Source organism: Aquila chrysaetos, chromosome 20, assembly GCF_900496995.4.
Source record: "Aquila chrysaetos chrysaetos chromosome 20, bAquChr1.4, whole genome shotgun sequence".
Lineage (NCBI taxonomy): Eukaryota > Metazoa > Chordata > Aves > Accipitriformes > Accipitridae > Aquila > Aquila chrysaetos.
Genome location: NC_044023.1, coordinates 22394630 through 22414218, shown reverse-complemented (window position 1 = coordinate 22414218; position 19589 = coordinate 22394630). Strand labels below are relative to the sequence as shown.

At 43.0% G+C, this 19589-nt stretch overlaps 1 protein-coding gene across 7 annotated transcripts in view; it reads right to left on the bottom strand.

Moving 5' to 3' along the window:
- Window positions 1–19589, bottom strand: part of CNTN4 (contactin 4) — a 349563-nt gene that overhangs the window by 6427 nt on the left and 323547 nt on the right. For 6 of the 7 annotated variants that reach the window (XM_029995893.2, XM_029995894.1, XM_029995897.1 and 3 more), the window contains 6 exons: window positions 9749–9924; window positions 7135–7255; window positions 4427–4585; window positions 3526–3675; window positions 2356–2426; window positions 283–517 (listed from right to left, as the gene is read on the bottom strand). In XM_029995893.2, the coding sequence (XP_029851753.1) occupies window positions 283–517; window positions 2356–2426; window positions 3526–3675; window positions 4427–4585; window positions 7135–7255; window positions 9749–9924 (912 nt within the window). The remainder of the gene's footprint in view (window positions 1–282; window positions 518–2355; window positions 2427–3525; window positions 3676–4426; window positions 4586–7134; window positions 7256–9748; window positions 9925–19589) is intronic. The other variant, XM_029995899.2, reaches the window with a different exon arrangement.

Here is a 19589-nt window from a genome sequence, read left to right as displayed (position 1 = left end):
TTCTAATCAGTGGACATTAATTCATATTAAATCTCAGCGGAATTCTTTCCAGATTATATATTACTTTTCCATTAATATCAAAAGATTTCATTACAATTAATGTTATTTTAATGACTATCAAAAGAATTAATCATGGCTCGCCATTTATTAAAAATCAGAGCAAGGATTAGGTATCAAAGGATATGTCAAGGTGGATACTAAACGCTTTCAGACCCGGTCAACCCCCTCCGCGTCCAGCGGCCGGGAGGAGGGCGAGGCGGTGGGGTGGGCTCCTGGTTCTACCTTCCTCTGCCGAGTAGACGACCGTCACGGGGCTGAAGGACCCTTCCCCCTTGTTGTTGTACACCCCGACTTTAACTTCGTAGGGAGAGAAGGGCGGCAAGGTCTCGTTGCGGAAGACGTATCTGGCGGCGTCCGGGGAGGCCACGACGGTCTGCATCCAGCTGACGGTGCCGAAGGGGCGGAAGGCCACCACGTACCCGAAGCCGCCTCCGTTCTGCAGCTCCTCGGGCACTGTCTGTGGGCAGGCAGAACGTGAGAAACAGCACTTTCAGCAACGGCACGCGTTTACCTCCCCGTCTGTGTGCTGGCTGTTGCCTCTTGGTCCTTCTGAAGCTACTGTCCTGAAGAGAGCATTAGAGACGGGAGGCGGTTGGAGCCCTGCTTCGCATCTAACCTGAATTCATCCCATCCCATCCCTGGTACAGCCTTGCTGCTCCGCGAGCTCCCTGTAGTCAGGCGGGGAGCAGCACCTCCAGAAGACGCTTTGCCTAAGACTGAATTCACCTTTGTAGGTGCCCACCTTCCTTCACTGACTAGATGGAACCTCCAGTAACAGTGCGAGTAATTTTCGGCACTGCAATGACAAAGAGTCTGAGATTTGTTGGGGTGAACCAGGGACACGGTTCCTGCTTTCCCAATACACGTGCAGCTGCTCTCATGTCTTTGGAATCACATGTGAAGCCCTGAAGAACGTATCTGGGCAATGTCCCAGCCAGCGCGGGGCTGGTGGTCCCTCGCTGGCCTGTTGCCACACGTTGACCCAGACCAGGTCAGCCCGCTATCCGCATCGTGTATGATGTGATCTGTTAGAGACCGCGATGGCAGGGAGCGACTCGTCACAAACGTGATGGAGAAGGGCACGTAAGTGCGAAGTAACAGCTAGAAGAAACAACCTGTCACCTCCAGGTCACTTCTGGACGCACTGACACTTCCTACTCTCAGGCTTGCAGCCCCCTAAAAGCTGCATCAAAACCATAAGCTTCAATGTATTAAAATAATCTGTAACTATGGGCCACTCTCCCTCAGACGTCCATGCTGCTTAAGCATGTGCAGGGGTTACTTTTGGTGACTGCTTCTTACTGTGTATTGTAAGGCTCAAAAAATACACCAGACCATAAAGAAAAGGCCTCTGGACATTTAAAAGAGTAAACTGACTGTTATATCAAAATACAAATTATGTTTTGTGCAAATTACAACTCAAATCAATGGCTGATGTTCTTGCTATGTGTGTTTTTGAAACATATTGCAGCATCTTTAGGAGACACGGCGTAGCTAATTAGTCCAACGGAGGAGGGAATTTAGCACATTGAGCTGTGTGGTAAGGACAAAAACCCATTTATAGTTTTTTAATAACCTTAAAAATATCTCTGGCGATTCATTCTGCCAGCTTGGTCAGAAATAGTGCTAAGTGGAAGTGTTAGCATGTCTAGTGAAGTTCATTATTAGGAAAAATATGCCAGCTGCATCGCATCATAACATGAAAATATGAGCAGACAAATGACTAAAGTTCTAACCCTGACCGCCTTAAGGAATATTAAACATTTTTCATCTCTGTATCTCCTCTTGCTGGCTTTCATTAGCAGCAATGAAAGCCAGCATGCAATGCGTTGTGCTAACTCTTAACTATTTGCTGCCATATATCCCAGCGCAGGGATGAGGGATGAAGCTTGAGAGTCAGCCACAACAATTCTCAGCCAGGTCAGGACATGGCAAGCCTGGCCTCACAGACTCTGTTTTATCCCTCAGGTAGTTTCTGCCCATCCACGTTTTGCTGTACTCGTACAGATGTGCTGAGAGTCAGGGAGAGCTGAGCTCGTGTCGAAGCAGCGACGCGCAGCCTGTTCCCCGTGGTCCCCTGCACAGCGCTTCTCTGCTGGCTTCCTTGCACAGGGGCCTGGGGTGGGGAAGCGGTTTAGCTCAATTTTAATAGCTGGGCTATTTTTATCACACAATGTGGGCTTTTTTACTGCAAACCGTTTAAAATCTACAGATGCTTCCCCTGGGGTCTGGGGTGAAAGGGTGCATCTAGGTCAGAAATGTATTAATGTTCCTCTCAGTTTGGACTCCACTTACCTCCCAAGTAATGACCAGCTCAGACTTGCTCCCTCCACCTCCGCTGACATTAGCTGGGGTCACTTCAGGAACTGCAAGAAAAGATGCATAAGATGCACGTGACAATTTTGAAACCAGAAATGTTGAAATGGAACAGACCGATGCAGCAATAGGACTGTGCTGGCCTTCCCCTGCCGGGTACCAGAAATGCTATTAGGAAATGACTAATTTGCCATGGCAAACAGCACATTAAAAGTATGTCAATAATAGTATATTAAAAGTATGTCAATTAACTTGTGTATTCAGTCACTAATTGTTTAGTTTAAATATTTATTTTTCCTAAAAAAGGGCTTTTATTTATTTTCCTATTTCATATTCTGTTCCATTACAGGCTAAAAGAGAACAGAGGAGCCACCTACCAGGGGTTTCCCATAAACGAGGCACACATCCCTGCAGCCACCACGCTGAGCCTACACCTTCCCATGACCCCTTTCTGCCAGATCAAAAGACAGGGACAGCACCAAGAAGCAGTAAAGTTCTCACCGTTAAGCTGTGCCTGCAGCAGCCTGAAGACACAGTGTGGTTCTAGGAGGCAATGGTGTGTTCGGGAGAGGGTTGCAGAACACAGACCTTCAGTAAGCCCATGAAACGATCCAACCCCATAGGGCAGCCCAGGGTGGTTTCTTGAAGACTGATGGCCCACAGGGACGAGGTCCAAATTAATCCCAAGAACCACAGAAGCCCCCAGCATCAAGGTGCTGCCGACTCTCCAGCTGTGAAGCTCGAACTCCTGCTCTCAAGGTGCTGTAGCCTGTGCTCCAGAGTTTCCATCACACTGATCATGGGAAACCAGAGGGACTGCTCTCAGACTTCATCTCTCTCATCAATGGATACTGGGCAGTATTTTCCAAAAAAACCTGCCCAAATACCTTTTTTTTGAAAATCATTGCTTTCTTCAGGAAAAAGGGGTGAAGACTTCCTATACATCCAGGACTCATGGAGTGAGCAAAAGAGCCCATCAGGAGCTCCGCAGCTTCTACTGCCTGTTCTGTGCACACAAGTAATGTGCCACGAGGAAGGAGAGCAATGGGCGCAGAAAGCGCTCCTCAGCTGCCTCCCGTGCAACACATCTGTTAGCACCGACGAGCATTTATTCAACAAGACTTAACTCAGTTGCCCACCACTACTTACGAGCTTCTTCCGTTCTTCTTTTCTCTGAAGGTCTGCTGGGTTCTCCAATCCCGATCAGGTTGGCAGCTACTACTCGAAATTCATACTCGACCCAAGGGTTCAGACCCACCACCGTCGCTGTGAACGTCCTGCCATCAATGATCTCTGGAACTAGGAGACAGCCACAGGTTAGGAATGCAACAAAACCCACTAGAACTATTAAAGAGTGCTGAGAAGAGGTCATATCTGATATGCTTAAAAGTGAGGAATTAACGTAAATACGAAGTGAATAATGATTGATAAACCTTTTCTCATTTTTCTAACATTTTGTTGACTAAAAAGAAGTAAAAGAGGCGGCACTAAAACATTTGTGCTTTTAGCACAGAAATTCCTGCTATTAAAGAGCTTCTCCTAAATTGCCACTTTTTGAAAACAAACTGTCAAGACAACAGGTTTAAAGGGTTTTTATTTTTCTCTTTTTAAAACACAGTCTTCCTTCTATTTAATGGTTACTGGAACAAAATTAACCTCTGACGGCATGAGCAATTACATCATGGGATTTTCCCCTCTATCAGGAAAATAATTCTACTTAAAGATAGGCCAGATGACACGGTCTGTCCCTGAGGGATGTCTTTATAAACCACAATTACTGTTGTATATCTCCAGTGCGGCAACAAAAGATAGGAATTCATTCTGTTTTCTCTTAAACATTCATGAGAAAAATGGATGAGTAATAACACTGACTGGCCCCTAAATCTTTGGGTTGCCAAACTTGGAACCAGTTAATAAGACCAGTGCTCTGCAGCCAGTGAAATTACTTTTCTCTTCAGGGTGCAGAGCTGCTCCACTCGGCCCGTGCGTGGGTCCCGATGGATGTGTTTTCCATCAGCAGAGCTCTCTGGGGGTCAGGCGATGGACCTACCTGTGCTCACCGCTTGCCATCCCACCGAGAAGGGGGTTCTTGCTTGTACGACGTACATTGTAATAGGGCTGTGGTTGTCTTCTCCTGGCCTCCAGGACAGCTGAGCGGTGGTGTCGGTGATTTCATCTATTGTCACAGCTTCTGGTGGACCTGGGGGACCTGTTAGAAGAATTACAGGAGAGGGGTGCTTGGAGCTTTGCAGTGGCTCAAGGAAGGAGCACTCCGGTCGTCTTCCCTTACTCAGGACGGAGGTAACTGAGTCCCTGCAGAGGAGTTAAGCGGAGCCCCAGCTGTGGTTTAGCAGCTCTCGTTACCTCGCTGAGATCAGGAGGCACGGGGGAGAAACACAAACCCAGAGACCACCAGCTTTGCCCGCAGCCCCCAGGTGCCTCCGCGCGAGCCGCAGAGCTGTGGCATGCCTCGGCTACCCGACAGAGCAAGGCGCTCGCGGCAGCACTCGGGATCGGCTCTGCCATCCCACGTCTGCTGCTTTAGGACTGGCCGATATACAAGTACGATTTTTGGCTGCAGCGTGGATGCACCCAGAGACTGGTGAAGAGCAAAGGACCTGCCTGTAATTAGCATCGTGTCCAAGTAGGGAGCAACATTTTCTGCTTCACTGCTGGGTTCCTTCGAACCAGTAAAGCACTGTAGGACGTACCGATCAGAGAGAGCACCTCTCTCCTGTATCATATGGCCATTACTGTCAGTTGTCGTACCTGAGGTGAAGTCTCTCCCCAAAAGCTCCATCTCAAGGAAACTCTCTTGCAATTCACTCTGTGGACTAAAATTATTCTCATATGATATTGAGAGAGCTGCACATGTTTAAGTATCTAAAATACCCCGAAACCTTCCAATATCCTGTCTTTAAAATTAAAGTTTCAGCAGGTCTAGACAGATTTAATTTCTCAGAAATTAAAAGTTTAAATTGTTTTGCTAGGGGGAGTAGCCATGCAATGCAGCCTCATGGAGCAGTCAGCTCCTTTGCCCCCACCACCGCAAGTTACACCAGAGAAATGAAATTTCACTGGATCTGTCACAAATTACTCCTACTGCTTGGCAGAGGCTGAAACAAACTGTCTTCACTTCATGTCTTGGAATAACCATGGTTATTCCCAACATTTCAGAATATACTTCTTTCCAGGGTGCAGGCTACAGTAGGGCAAGAGAAGGAAAAATTATCAGTTACCAAATTACCAAATATTTTTGGGCTGCTGACAGACACATGCTGCTTCTGTTCTGATGGCATGAGAAAATCCCATCCTGAACAAGTGGGCTGATCTGTGTGTACTGGTGCCAGGGGTTACTTCTGTATGCTCTTGTTTGATATTCCCCGACATAAATAATTGATTTTTATTCTAGTATCTAATCTCTTTATTATTTTGACACAACTCCAATATTTAAAACTTCTAAAAAATATTCTGAAGGCTCTATTTATGCACCAGCTATTCAGCTGCCCCTCCAGTCTCAGCCCAGGGATATTTCCCAATTTTCATGCAGTTGGTGAGACGGTATAGCACAACTCTCAGCGCAGCCGTGGAACCACTGGCCTGAATGGAGACATCCCCACTGATGTTTTTAGGGAGCGACAAGATCAGTATTTTTACCATCATCAAGAGTAATTTTCTTGTGAGAATTTAATGTTCCTCCTGTTTGTTTACAGAGCCAGCACTAAGGAAATTACCTAACCGAGGTGCCCATCAGCAGGCTGTTTTGAAATGTTTGTGCAAAACGAAAAAAAATTAATCTGAAATCATGCTGCAGCAAAAACCCAAGAGTCAGTGTAACGGGGAGCCCAGGCAACCTCCTGGGGAGAAGAGCAGCAGCTTCGCTGCCTCCAGGGGCCCAGCTCTTTGTGTGGCACATGGCTAAGAATGTCTGCGTTCATACTCCTATGAGGGAAACGGGGTGAAAAGCGTAACAATATTATGAGGATAAGAGAAACACCCAGCTGGAGACAAGGGCGCATTTCTGAATGAAAGTTCAGGGCTAATCTTGCACATTGTACTCTGGCACAGCTTTGATAAAGAGGGAATTTCTTACTTCTTTTTCATACTTTCCTCCTTTCACTGAGTTGCCTGAGAACTTAGGTTCCATGGAGAATGCGCAAACTATGATTTTGCTGGGGTCTACAAGAACTGAGGGTAGCAGATACAGAGCAGCACCAGTAGTTGCCTTTCTCAAAGCTAATGAACAGGAAAATCTGCATCATACTTATTGTAAGGATCCAGACTCAGGTTAACTAATTGCATCTCTGTTAAAGTCATACTTACAGATCACCTGTGTATGGTAATAAATAGATCTTGAAATATCAGTGAAGTTACTAAATCATGTTTATTCTAGAAATGGAACAATATTGCTGGGCAGAAATGCAGTGAATAAGCTGGATACTGTTTCTGCTGCATAGTTCATCAAATAAATGAGCTCAGTTGGTGCAAGTTTTGCATTCAGGACACGAACAGGTACCAGTGTGTTTATCTGTGCTGTGTGTCTGTTGTACGAGTATGTATATATGAAAGAATCTTTATATGCACTGTTTGAGAATGTACTGTGAACCCCAGCGTGTACTTAGAGCTTATTTCTTAGATTAATTACAAGATGCTAGGATCTCAATGAATGTCTCCAAGCCCAGGAATTGTCTTACCAGCAGCAGAAGATAGGAAAAAAAAAAAAGAAATTTTACAACAACAGTAACAAAATTCAAATACCTCTTACAATCAGGTCTGCAGCAGCCGATAGCTTGTCCACACTTGTTTGCACCATGCAGACGTATTTCCCAGCATGCTTCAGCTGGATGCTTCTGATCATCAAATCACCAGCTGAATCCTGCTGATAAAGTAGGGAAAAGTGGTTACAATTACTTTTTAATGAGCGCTAAACATCATTATCACATGAAGGACACTGTGACTAATGGATTTACTTTACACTGGCTGATGAAAACATTAGTAATGCAAGCCATGGCCTATTAAAATTATGTGAGTCTGCCTTGAAGATAAGAGCGGGAGCGTTTCTAAAATTATGGCTCCTACAAGGGGCAGGGGAGCCTGGTTTGGGTCCGTTAAGCACTTTCCCCGTTAAAACAATGTGACAAAGCTTATGTAGTGCAGGTTTGCTCCGATTCCTCCTTTCTCTCTCTGGATATCCAATCTATAGCCTCTCTGGTATTCAGATGCCCAAGTTGTGTCTACATCTATTTTGTAAGTGAAAACCAGCCCAAATTATGAGACATCTGCAATAGTTTCACAGCTTTGTATTACAGCCAGCATTTTGATTGCCCGGCATTTTTGTGCTAAAGATCATGAGAACAGCACTCTCCGAGGAAGTCTTGCATCACCTAACAGTGGTAATTTGTTTTCCAAATGCCAAGTGCATGTCTGATTAACTGTTGAATAGAACTAATTAGGTTTCTGTACGTATAGGAAGCTGAAAACTCTCTCTAAATTTTTCTCCAGACACAAAGCATTCGATACATTAGAAATCTCAGGGTAACCTTGTGGTCGTGGCTTTCTGACTGAAGAATATTAATAAAGTTTGTAATTTTAGCTTTGCAGGCCAATCAGGCACAGTCGCCAGGAAGAGCCGTTGCTGCTGATATGCGCCCTAGGCATCAATCTTTAAATGCATCTTTTAATGATTCTTTTTAGGGATAACAGCAAGGCTTGTAAATCATATTTCCTTTTCCTTTCAGCATTAAATTTCACTCCTGACAAATGTAAACACAGACTGCCAGTCTGCCTGAAACCCAGTGGAGCATGAGTCTCTGTAAAACCTCCCTTAGAGCAACATGCAAAACCCTTTCCAGTTTTCTACCTCTGCTGAAAATTTGTTGCATTTCTTTCCTTCTTTTTCTTGCTACCTTCACCCAATAGAAGTGGAAAAAAATTCATTAAGAAGGATGAGAAAACATTTTTAAATTGCAGATAAGTTAGAAATTAAAATCCCCAAGTCCTGCCTAATACGCAACAGGCTAAACTAGATGAAATCTGCACTGCGAAGGAAAACATTATGGTTACAAAGGAAAGCAAACTTTTCACCCATCTTTCAGACATAGCCTGTGAAATTGCTGCTCCTCTTTTAGTAAAAATAATTTGAAAATTACTTTTAGTCAGAAGAATGGCATGAGAACCTGGGGCAGGTCTGACAGACGTGCTACCTTCTCATGTGAACCCCCTTTCTAATAGATGGTGTCCTGAGGTACCTCCTATGGCACTGACCCTCTCCGATTCCCAAAACTCATGTCACAACAACTTCAGGAAATCTAAAACTATGAGAAAAGCTGAAACAACCTGCACTTTACAACTGAAGAAAAAGCAGAGAAAATCAAGCAGGGAAGGACCATCACAGGCACTCTTACTTTGCTGCAGGCTCTCTGGTCCTAAACCTTCCTGAAGAGGCAGAAAACGGCAAATGACCCAAGCAGATTTTCCCCTCTCCTAATGAACGAAAGTAATTCCTACCTTCACTACCTTTTCTTCCCTGTACCTGCCACTTGATCATGGCCTTGAGCGACAGTGGTGCCCAGGGCTGTATTTAATGGGCAGTCTAACCATCTTTTCACACCTGACTCTTCTCCTAGCTATTGGATTTCCATAAACATGATCTTTCCAACCTCCAACCAAACAATTCTCTGGACATTGCAAAAGTTTGCATTGTCAGTGGGTACCGACTGGCTTTCCCATAAACAACCAACCAACCAACCCAAAGGGACCAATGTGACATTGCCAGGAAACATGCACAGATAACATGGAAAAGAAATGTCATCTCTGATGGTCGGTGATGTTTGTAATACTATGCAGGTTATTTTGTGTAGAGCAAAAATACTTACTCTAAGCATGTGGTCACAAGGGGAGGACACAGACAGAGACAGATGAACATGCCAACAAACACTGCCTGAACAAGTTTGAGGATATCCTCTGACTTCCCGCTATTTTCTGTATAAATACAAAGTTCTACAATTGGCTACATTTACATTTCTTTTACTGTTACAGCCAGAGAAAAACTATTATGGGCTTCTTCCTTGAATGACAAGGCAGTTTTTTGCAATGAGAAAACATATTATAGGTCTTCTGACATGCATCCCACTGCAATGTAAACACATCGTTCATGCAAGCAGATTTAAGTCACGTCATTAAGAAATCATAACAATTCTACACCATCTATAATGAAGTAGTATACTGGCAATGTTCATCTTCTCAGTCTGTAAGACACAAGATAACATCTCCTACTATTAACTTAGTCAAGTCCATTCCTTCTGTTAGTAGCCTTTTTCTATGTTACCTACTTTTATTACTGTGAGGAGATTGCTTTAGTATTAATACTTACCCCTCCAACTCTTTCAAAGTGATCTCCATCTTTTTCAAAATCTATCAGGTGTCCATTAAACGACCAGGTAAACATGATATCTAGCGAGTGATCGTGAGATACCTGACAAGGCAAGACAATGCTTTCTCCAACAGTGACATCCATGCTGAAAGGTGACACCATAACCCGGGTTGGATCTACAAACAACAAGGAAAACAGAGGGGGGGGGAAAACATTAATCCTGTCCTCCTGAGAAATGGAGAGACATGTAGAGCTGAAAAAGATCCTAAGCAGTCTAGCACAACTGCAGCATTGCCACCAGAACTAGAAAAATTTGCAGTGATCGCTTAGGAAGATCCTTAATGCAACAAGTGAACTATCACATCTTTGATTTTATCCTCCGATCCCTTTCTCTTTTTGTTGAAACACTGTTAATAAATCCTCCAGAATCCTCTTCTAGCCACCGTCCAGATGAACAAGAAAAGGCTGAAAAGAAAAGGCTGAAAGAGCGCAGCAGATCTGAAGGGCTTAGGTAAAATTTTTGAAAAAGCTTGGAGATCAGAGATTATTTTATTTGAATCTTCTTACTTCAAAGATTTGTTTCACAGTCATACATTGCTCAGAATGGTTATAAAACCCCCTATTTTGTTGTTCCTAAATTAAATGCTGCCTTAAGAAAACTCTCACAATGTGAAATCTCTAAAACTGGAATGAAGAAGGGTATATTAAAAACGAGAGTGATACCTGCTCGGACCTGGAAAGGGAAAGATTAGACTAACATTATTGTTGTATGTTATGTTTACTGAAAACTCAGTGCTTGTTTAGAATACTGGTCATGTTCTCTGTCTGATGGATTGTTTTATGTTTTAAATCCAGGTAGTTTTCTTTGCCTGAGGAGGGCCCACACAGAGAATAAATATAAATTATGAGTGACACCAACCAAACCTTTCATACCATGGAAACCAAAACTCTGCCCCAATAAGCGAAGTCCTGTAGTAACATCAGACAGAAGGGTTTTGGGGTAAGACATGGCTCTGGGTGTAGTAACTCCTCTGCCTGACGTGCAGCTGATTTGGGTCAGTCAGTAGGTCAGACTCACTTTTTAGGACCTCTGTGATCTTACATGAGATGTCACTGACCCGTTGAATAAGAACTGAGCCAGTATTTTGGGGATGTGAAGCAGAAGAAAGGTGAGAAAGGGCATTGTCCTAAACACGACATTTCTAAAGGAAAGCCCCCAAACCTGCAGGTATCTGTGATGTAGCAAGTTCTTCTGTTAAATATGGGCAGCAGCACGTAGCAGCTCCACCTTGGGCTTGAGGACTAATCCCTTATTCACAGCTGGAGTTCACATGGAGCCTTTACCACTGGTTTAATTGTCTATTTTTCACTTTAGTCGTGCAGTACGAGCAAAATGGTGGCACAGAAAGATGAGCCATGACACATTATGCAGACTTCAGCTCCTCATCTGTGCCCGTGAATTCCCTCTGCCTCTAAAGTTAACATTTGTCTTTCATTTCTGTTGACAAAAATGCCATAATTTTTTTCTACAGGGCCTCAGAGGAAATGAAAAGGAGAAAAAATATTGCTTAACAATGAGACCGAAAGTGTGAAAATCATATACAGATAGATATTTTTGCTTATTCCAAAAGTCTATTCTGCACAGCTGTCATGCTAAAATACTACGAGCATTATTCATTCTCTGGTATATGAAACCAAAATCTTAAGTACTTCTTCCAGAGAGTATTGGCCAACTGCTTAATTCTCTGCTAAAATAATAAGGATACAGCAACAAAGATACACACTGGGCAGAACTACTCACCGAAATTCAGGGGATACAAAGCTGTTCCTGGGTTTTCAGAGACCTTACCAGAAGTGTACAGGAGGTGGTGAAAAAGATTGCATCACTGACTATATAGGCTTCAGATCAAGTCCTCAGGGACGTGGCTGTATTATCTTAGACAAATTTAATTCATCTGTATTTTGGTTTCACTTCTAACAAAATAGAGTAACTCTTAGCAGATCCACAATAGGTGTTACAAGCCTTAACTAATTAATACAAGCATTTGAAATTTCTCAGGTATAAGCAGTGTTAAGTGCACATTACTAAAATAATGCTTAATTATTGTCTAGACTTATGACATTGTTTTTGTGTAACTAACTGATGTATCAGGATTTTACAGTCGCTTGGGATTGCTACTACTGAAACTCAAGAAGACCCAGAGCATCCCAAGCTTGGGATGCTACAGAAATGCCCGCACCTGCAGTAGGGCTCAGGCACAGAATCACTTACTGAAATTCCTTTCAGCATCAGCAGTTCATCCTCTGCCCTGCTCAAAGCCTGTATGAAATATTTATGAAGGACTTGACTCTGAGATGAAATGGGTGCCTCCCACAAAGCCCTGAGCTCTCCTACATGAGTCCCGCAATGATCCGTGTAAGCTCTAGTCCTTAACAAGTGTCAGCACCGAGGTTTTGCTGTAGGTAACCCTCGCCTCCACGGCACTTTCTGCAAGAGATGAGAAGTCCGCACCATAAATCTGATTCTTCCTGCAGCAATGCATATAAACAGTTTATAAACGTATGAAGAATGAAACCTGGGTGTTTACTAAAGACCTGCTTTCCAGAGCATCTTAGCACAGCTCTTGTGGACACCGTAGGAACTGCAAGTGCCGGATGCCTCCAAAAATCAGACCCCCAGGTTTCAATCCAGGCATGTCAAGAAGCATTGCAATCTAATAGCTGAACATACCAAGTTATGGGAACGGCTGATACAGCTTGGTGACAAACGATGCGCAGGGAGGGCTCTGACCCAAGCCATGCTCAGCTCAAGCACGAGCCCCCCCCGGTGCACTTTACAAATCACCCCAAGGAGAACGCTTACCCATCTCTTCTCAAGGACTGGGAAAGCTGAACACCAAAAACATCCCTCCCCCCTTTAATAACCCTCGCAGAGCAGCAAATGGAAAATGTTATTCAGAAGCCAATTGAGGGCAGCCGAGTGTAGGCACACCTTGGCGATACACAGCCAAGTGGTAATCAAAATTATTAGATTTGCATTTTCAAAACCTGTAACATCAGGCACTTTTTAAATTATGGCGAGTGCTTTAATGACACCGAAATCATGTTGGTTAGCATCCAAGTCAAAAATTAAAAAAAAGGATTGTTTTTTTCTGAGCTAGCTACTCATTTATTTATTGTCCACTTGCAGGGCAAGAGAGGCAGTCTGGGGAGACAGATACTACGGGAGAGCTGGTCTTAATGCCCTGTTAGTGTCCTGTCCCCTCTATGTACAGGTTATTTTCCTTGGATGTCAAAGACAGTTAATTTAAAAAAAAAAATTGTGATTTTGGTGATATTTTTGAGCTGATATTCTCCTTTGGAGCACTCTGGTGCATTTTGAGATAGTTTTAAAAATAAGGCTGAAAGATTCAGTTGCAGATAAAGGGTAAGAATTTCTATTAGTACCGTCACCCCTTACAGCTGCCTGCAGGTTTCTGAGCCCTCCACAGAGGGAAGCAGCGCCTGGCACTTCCCAGCTCTCCTTCAGAAAGAACAGACAAAAAGCAAGGAAAATTGTTCCAGGTCACCTCTGAAAAAGTTAATCTGCCATTACTGAGAAGTTTTTAGAGGAAAAATAAGCGAATGCTGCATGCTAACAGGAACGCTCTCAGGAGGTGAAAAGCCCTCTGTCATCAGCAGGTAAAATAATCTGGTTTTTAGTCCCAAATAGGAAACAGCAAGAGAAGAAAATAACTACACTATACACGCATTCGGTAGGTGTCCTGTCCGTACAGCAAATGCAGCAACAGCAGACTTAACACTGCCCTGGGCTTGGCTTTGCTGCAGAGAAAGAGGAGACCTTTTCCCGAAGGGCAGGAGCAAAGCAGGGCTTACGGCCTGTGCTGGGATGTAACCTCTGCAGACTGGTTGGTGCTTTGTCTGTAGGTGTCACTGAAGGCTCAGGGAAGCAGGAAAGCTCCCTCCCAGCCTTCCTTTCACGCCAGCATTTTCAGGAGCACACTTGGTGTGACAGAAACGGCACTTCTTTTGCTTCACGTGTGGTTTTCCTTGCATGCCAGCCAGGCTGGCGGCTCACGGAGCGGCTCAGCTTGCACCCTGTCGTCAGAGCTGAGACGGTTTGAGCAGCGTGAAAGCTCACGGGGATGGTCCTCAGCTGGAGCAGATCCGTACTGCCGCACGGGACAGCTCGGGATGCCACCGCCATCGGCCCCGGCCTTGCTAGCGGGGTGCGCTGAGGCTGTCTGAGCTTTTCTTACCTATCTTTGTCCTGCGTTGCGTCCCTTAGTTTTATTGCTGCAGCGTATTGCAGAGAATTCGGTGTATTTCTGACAGGTTTAATGTCTTTGGCTTATATTACAAGAGATTTTAACAAAGTTTTCTTGCTAGCTTTCGGTTTGTTAGAAGAAACGGAGCTCAGCAGCACTTCCCATGTGTACGAAGGCTGTAATTGCGTCGCTTTTGTCCCTCGTCCCCCGCTAAAGGGAGCCCGTCATCAGCTGTTAGCGCTGCCTGCGTTTTGCATCTCATGTCGGGAAGCTGTGATGCATTTCTGAGCTGCAAAGCAGCAGGCTGCAGCCATCACTGGTATGGTCTGAGGGTAACAATTATCCAATCTGAAAAGAAACCATCCCACCCTGATTTTCTATTGATTGGGTGTCCATTAGGAGGGATTACTTGTTTAGGGTAAACAGCTTTGCGTCGCTGCGTTTGCTCATTGTAGCTCATGCAGTGCTACGTTGTGTCATATTGATCTGGAGGACATGACACAGTGGGATGCAATCTACAGTGGCATGATATAAGTGACATAAATCAGAGACTGACACTCAGAGATAATGCCTTTAAAAAAAAAAAAAAAAAAAAAAAAGTCAGTCCAGAACATGCAAATACCTTCTGAATGATACAGGAGGACCAGGGCAAAGTGAGAAGCGATGTCATGTATATTGTGCCCATCAGCAAGATTTCAACTGACCGGAGGGTTTTTTCCACCTAGAGACAGGCAGACCTGTCTGCATTAGATGGCTACTCAGCATCCCGTTTCCAAATGTGCTCATTTCCAATTTGGCTCAGCTGTGGAGGCTGTGTGCTCTGCTCTGCTGGGAAGGGATTCAGTGATGCTAATAACTGCAGTGCCTTTCATTTAAGGCTATCAAAGTGCTTAGTAAACAATGAGATATGCTTTGCCAGCCCCGGCTGCTGAAGGAATATAGAGTATTTTACTACAATAAAAGATTGAACTGTAACATGCTCAGGAGATACCGCTCCTGTTGTTGGCCTCAAATCAGTGGAATCGAGCATCTGAGACAGATGAAGAAAAAGGAGATAATGTCAGCATTTCCAATGCTGGTTTCTGAAACCTGCGCACCTTATACCTAAATGCTTACTTAGACATCTATCCTGGCATAGAGGAGGAGGCCAAAGGAGAATGAAGAGAAGGCAATACTCAAGTTTTGACACATTTATCCAGGGTAAAAAACTGAAGAAATCAGAACTCCTCTCCAAAACTTAACTGTGCCTTCAGACTGTTCTGCTTACAAGGAAAAATTTCTAAGATCTTGCAAAGGCTTATTCCTCCTTTCTTCTTCCAGCCTTGCCCATTTCACTTTATTCAAGATTTGTTTGCACATTTTGTAAAAGATCCTCCATTGAAGGTCTGCAGTATAGGTCCCTCTCCCCTTTACTCTTTTGCCTAAATAGGAAAAGTCTGTTGTAAATATTCATGGCTTTGGAGGGGAAAGTATTGCAAATGGACACAAATCAGCTAGTGAAAACTGCAACAGCTGCTTACAGACAGAAGAAACATGGTCTGGTTCTTTAAGTGGAAAAAAGAAAAGCAGTGTTTGTTTTTGCTGAGGGATATGTACATTTTCGTCAAGTACATAAGAAATATTAGTATCCCACCTATTATACTCAGAGGGCATGTCCAAGTTAAACAGCAGCAAGCAGCTCAGACGCGTAATGGCCAGAGCGGCTGCTGCAGAATGCAGAGAGGAGGACATTTATTCCAGGCTGGACAAGAGGAGACCATATAGTCCAAAGCCATTTCAGCATATGAGGCTCTGACTCTCTGCATCATGTATTGCGATAGGAGCATGCCAGGGCATCTGTTAGCTTTTTAATGAAAGCCAGTGTGGGTGACAAGGTAATTTCAGGTTCAAGCATGAATGCTCAAGTGCAAGAGTTTATGTTCAATTACCAGATGCTTCAAACAAGCAGCTAAGACAAAGGCAAGCGATGCCAAGCACACACGGCTGCATCCAACGCGAGAGAAAACGGACAGAGCGCTGCTTTTCCTCGGGCTGAATTCCATTCATGTTGCTGATATTCATTATGTGGACCTAGACAGATAAGCAGTAGTTTCAAGTTTGATTAACCATCTAATTACCTAAGTCTCTTAAACAGCCATTAGTGTTACAATGTTCAAGATCTAGCTACATTTTTTCCTTATTTGCATAAACCATTTCACATACAAGATTTTAAAATAGGTTTTTCCTGTAGATAAACTATAACTTGAGCATTTGGGACTCACTTTTTCTCTTTTTGGAATACCAGCATGTTGACTGTTTTCATTGTGGTTTCTATCAGAGGCAGTTAATAAATGCATTGCAGACCAACGTCCTCTATTTGCAATGACATTTTACATTATTGTATTGATTTCAAGGCAAATCATGTCTGGAGATAATAAAAATCAGTCTTGGAGGTGGAATCATCTGTTTTCTATGAGCAACCGAAGAATCAAAGTCCAATACATGAATACTCAAATGTGCTCTAATGTTTCTTTCTCTTCTATTTGTGAATGAAACATTTATCCAAGAGCATAAAGTCAAAAGCATCTGAGACTTGACTAGCTAAACTTCTGGGAGCTCTTAGCGCTCCAGGCACCATCAGACACTATGAGAAATGCTGAAGAGAGGAAAACATGACCCTGAACTAAAGAGATTAATAACCGATGAATAACTGAAAACATAGTACGACTTAGCATAGCAAACTACAGCTATCTTAATAAATTGTTTGAGTACTTTATGGGGTATGGCCAAAATTAAGATTAAAATGGGGAAAGGCTAAGTATTTACAGTATTTGGCCTGTACAATATCACAGAGGTGAGCTGTGATGAGTCACATATATGCTTTCAGGAAGAAGCACATGGCTCTTATGCCAATATAACTCTTCTTTTCCATATAATCAGCTATTATACATGTGCTCTCGCAAGACAAGCTACTGATTTATATGGCACATTTCTTAACAGAAAATTTTGCAGCACTTACAGTGTCCTCTGGTGTGTACTATGGTAGTTCAGCCTAATAAAATGTAATCTTATTAAAAGCAAAAGTGACACTATCAGTTTAGAAACGGGAATTTAGGCCTGAGAGTAAAGCCACTTCTCTGATTTTAGAAATATATGTGATTAGTGGTCTAGATCTTTCCATGTATTCAGGCAGCACCGATCTTTGGCAACGAAGGCAGTGAAACATGGCCACGTATTTAATGGGGATTAAGGAAAGGAGCGGTGGAACATTTGACCTTTCCTGGAAGAGTGGAGACTCTGATTCAGCAATACACACGGTTGAGCTGGGCATTTAGGACATGCTAAAATTGCTTTCCTGAAAGAGGATCCTTTTCTTGCAGTTTACTTGGCTTAAATCTTGCCATATCACAACCACAACAGTGTGGGGGACATGCAATTATTTTTAGACAGGTGTTTCAGCACATCGCCTGAGCCCCTTTCTCTTAGGAAGCCTGTTTTCTTTTAGTGTCGGCAAGGTTTTTTTAAGAGGAGAGTTTAGATGTTGTTCCTCGTGACTGCACTCCTAAGTAACCTGCCCATCCAGCTGCTGAAGATTCCCTTTCAAGAATAGCAGTTTCCTCCTCAGCTTCATTCACAGCTGAACCGCAGTCGAGGTACAATTTATTAACATATTTCTTAAACTGACATTGAAAAAGAGCTTCCCACAGATTGAAAACTGTCTAAACTTGATGTAAGAGTCTCCCTCCCAGGAATTAATGCCTCCCACCTCCCAGACAGGGACCAGGCAGTCAATCAAGGGATTGCATTTCTGCACAGTCAAATATGCATTCTTTGTGTGGCTGAATAATAAATGAAAGCTAATTTAAACCTGAAAACACATTAAGAATGGAATTGCATCAAAGGATACTGGGGAGGGATGTGCCATTATGGCAAATTCAAAGACAAAATATATGAAAATATATCCACTCCACTGAGAGTACAGTGTTACTTAAATAACAAGAGGGCACAATACTTCATTTTAACCTCCATTTTACCTAGTGCAATGCAATCTTATCAAATCAAGCTCTCTCCATACAATTGTGACAAAGAAAATCATATGTAATGGGGTCTGGAAATGACAATCAAATCTGTCACTCACAGAAATTTGTACTTGCTCTTTATAGCAGCATGCAACAGTGCCTGATTACACTACAAACCCAAACACCCCCTCACTATCTCTTTGCATTTCAGACTAAAATGAAAGCCACTTCACTTCAGAGGTGCCTTAAATGAAATCGGTATATTTGACAAACGATTGAACCATTTGTGACACACTTTATAGATAACCCAGTGAATTCAAGGTGTCACCTTTTGTGGGCTATTGATTGCAACTAGCTGATATCCGTCTTTTCAAGTATGGAATAATCTACTGTCATTGCAAAAATGATGGCCATCTTACAGAGAAGGTTAATCAGATACAGGAGAAATCATATCTAATCTTTGATAAATTGCAAGTCACTCAAGGATCAATCACCGCTCTCCTTGTAACACAAGCCACAGGTAATTGTGCAAATGTAACGCTGTGCAGTTTGCTGTGCAGCCCATGTACGCAGTGGCCAACAGCATTTTGCCCCTTTGAACAGTTTAGCCTGCTGAGATGGTTGATTTATGGCACTTTTAAATATGTTTTGATTAGTAATGACCATAAATAAAAAATTTTCAAAAAGAAGCTGTGCAGCAATAATAGGATATGCAGGCATTCAAACTGCAAAATTATGAAGTGACTGGCACAGTCTTTGCATTTTTATGGTACAGTATATGTTTTAGGTCTCTCCTATCTGAGTTCTACGTCTATTATCTACACCCTCCTCATCAGGACCAAGACGTCAGGAATTAGCTGACATGCAAGAATAAATCCCAAATTAAAAGTCATTAGGAGCGGGTACCTCTTGAGCTGTCAAACTTACAGAACAGCATGAAAATCACTAGCTGGACTTTCCAGCTTCCCAGTGAATGATCCATAGCTTAATCATCCTTACTGTCACCCAGATCAAGTCTTGCATGTGTCATCAATGTCTTGGGATAAGCTAGTCTTGGTGTACAGGTCATTTACCAAGCAGCCCAAGACACATTCATCCTCCCAAGTACCTGGTGTGAACACAGTGCATCACCATTTGTACTGGTAAGGGGAACTGGATGAGAGCACCTACTGATACTTCAGAAAACAGGAAAGGTTTTTACTATTACATTAAGAAATTGGGCAAATTTAAGATTATTCTATTTCATTTTCAATGTGTTTTAACTTGGTGAAAATAAACCTTTGCACTAAACTGCTCTATCAATGTATTTACCCAGAGTTAGTAAAACCCACATACATGCTGTAATACAGGTATCTGTATAAATACCATTTTATACAATAATGCATTTGCAGGAAGACACAATACATCCTGCTTCTCAAAATTAATACAATTATTTCTCAGTTATACACAGTACCTTATTATTATCATCAGACTATATTTGCTCTAGAGCCATACACACATAGACGTAGAGGATGTCACAGTATCATTCTGGTACATACCTACCTATAACCTAAAGTAAATTTATTTTCATTATTA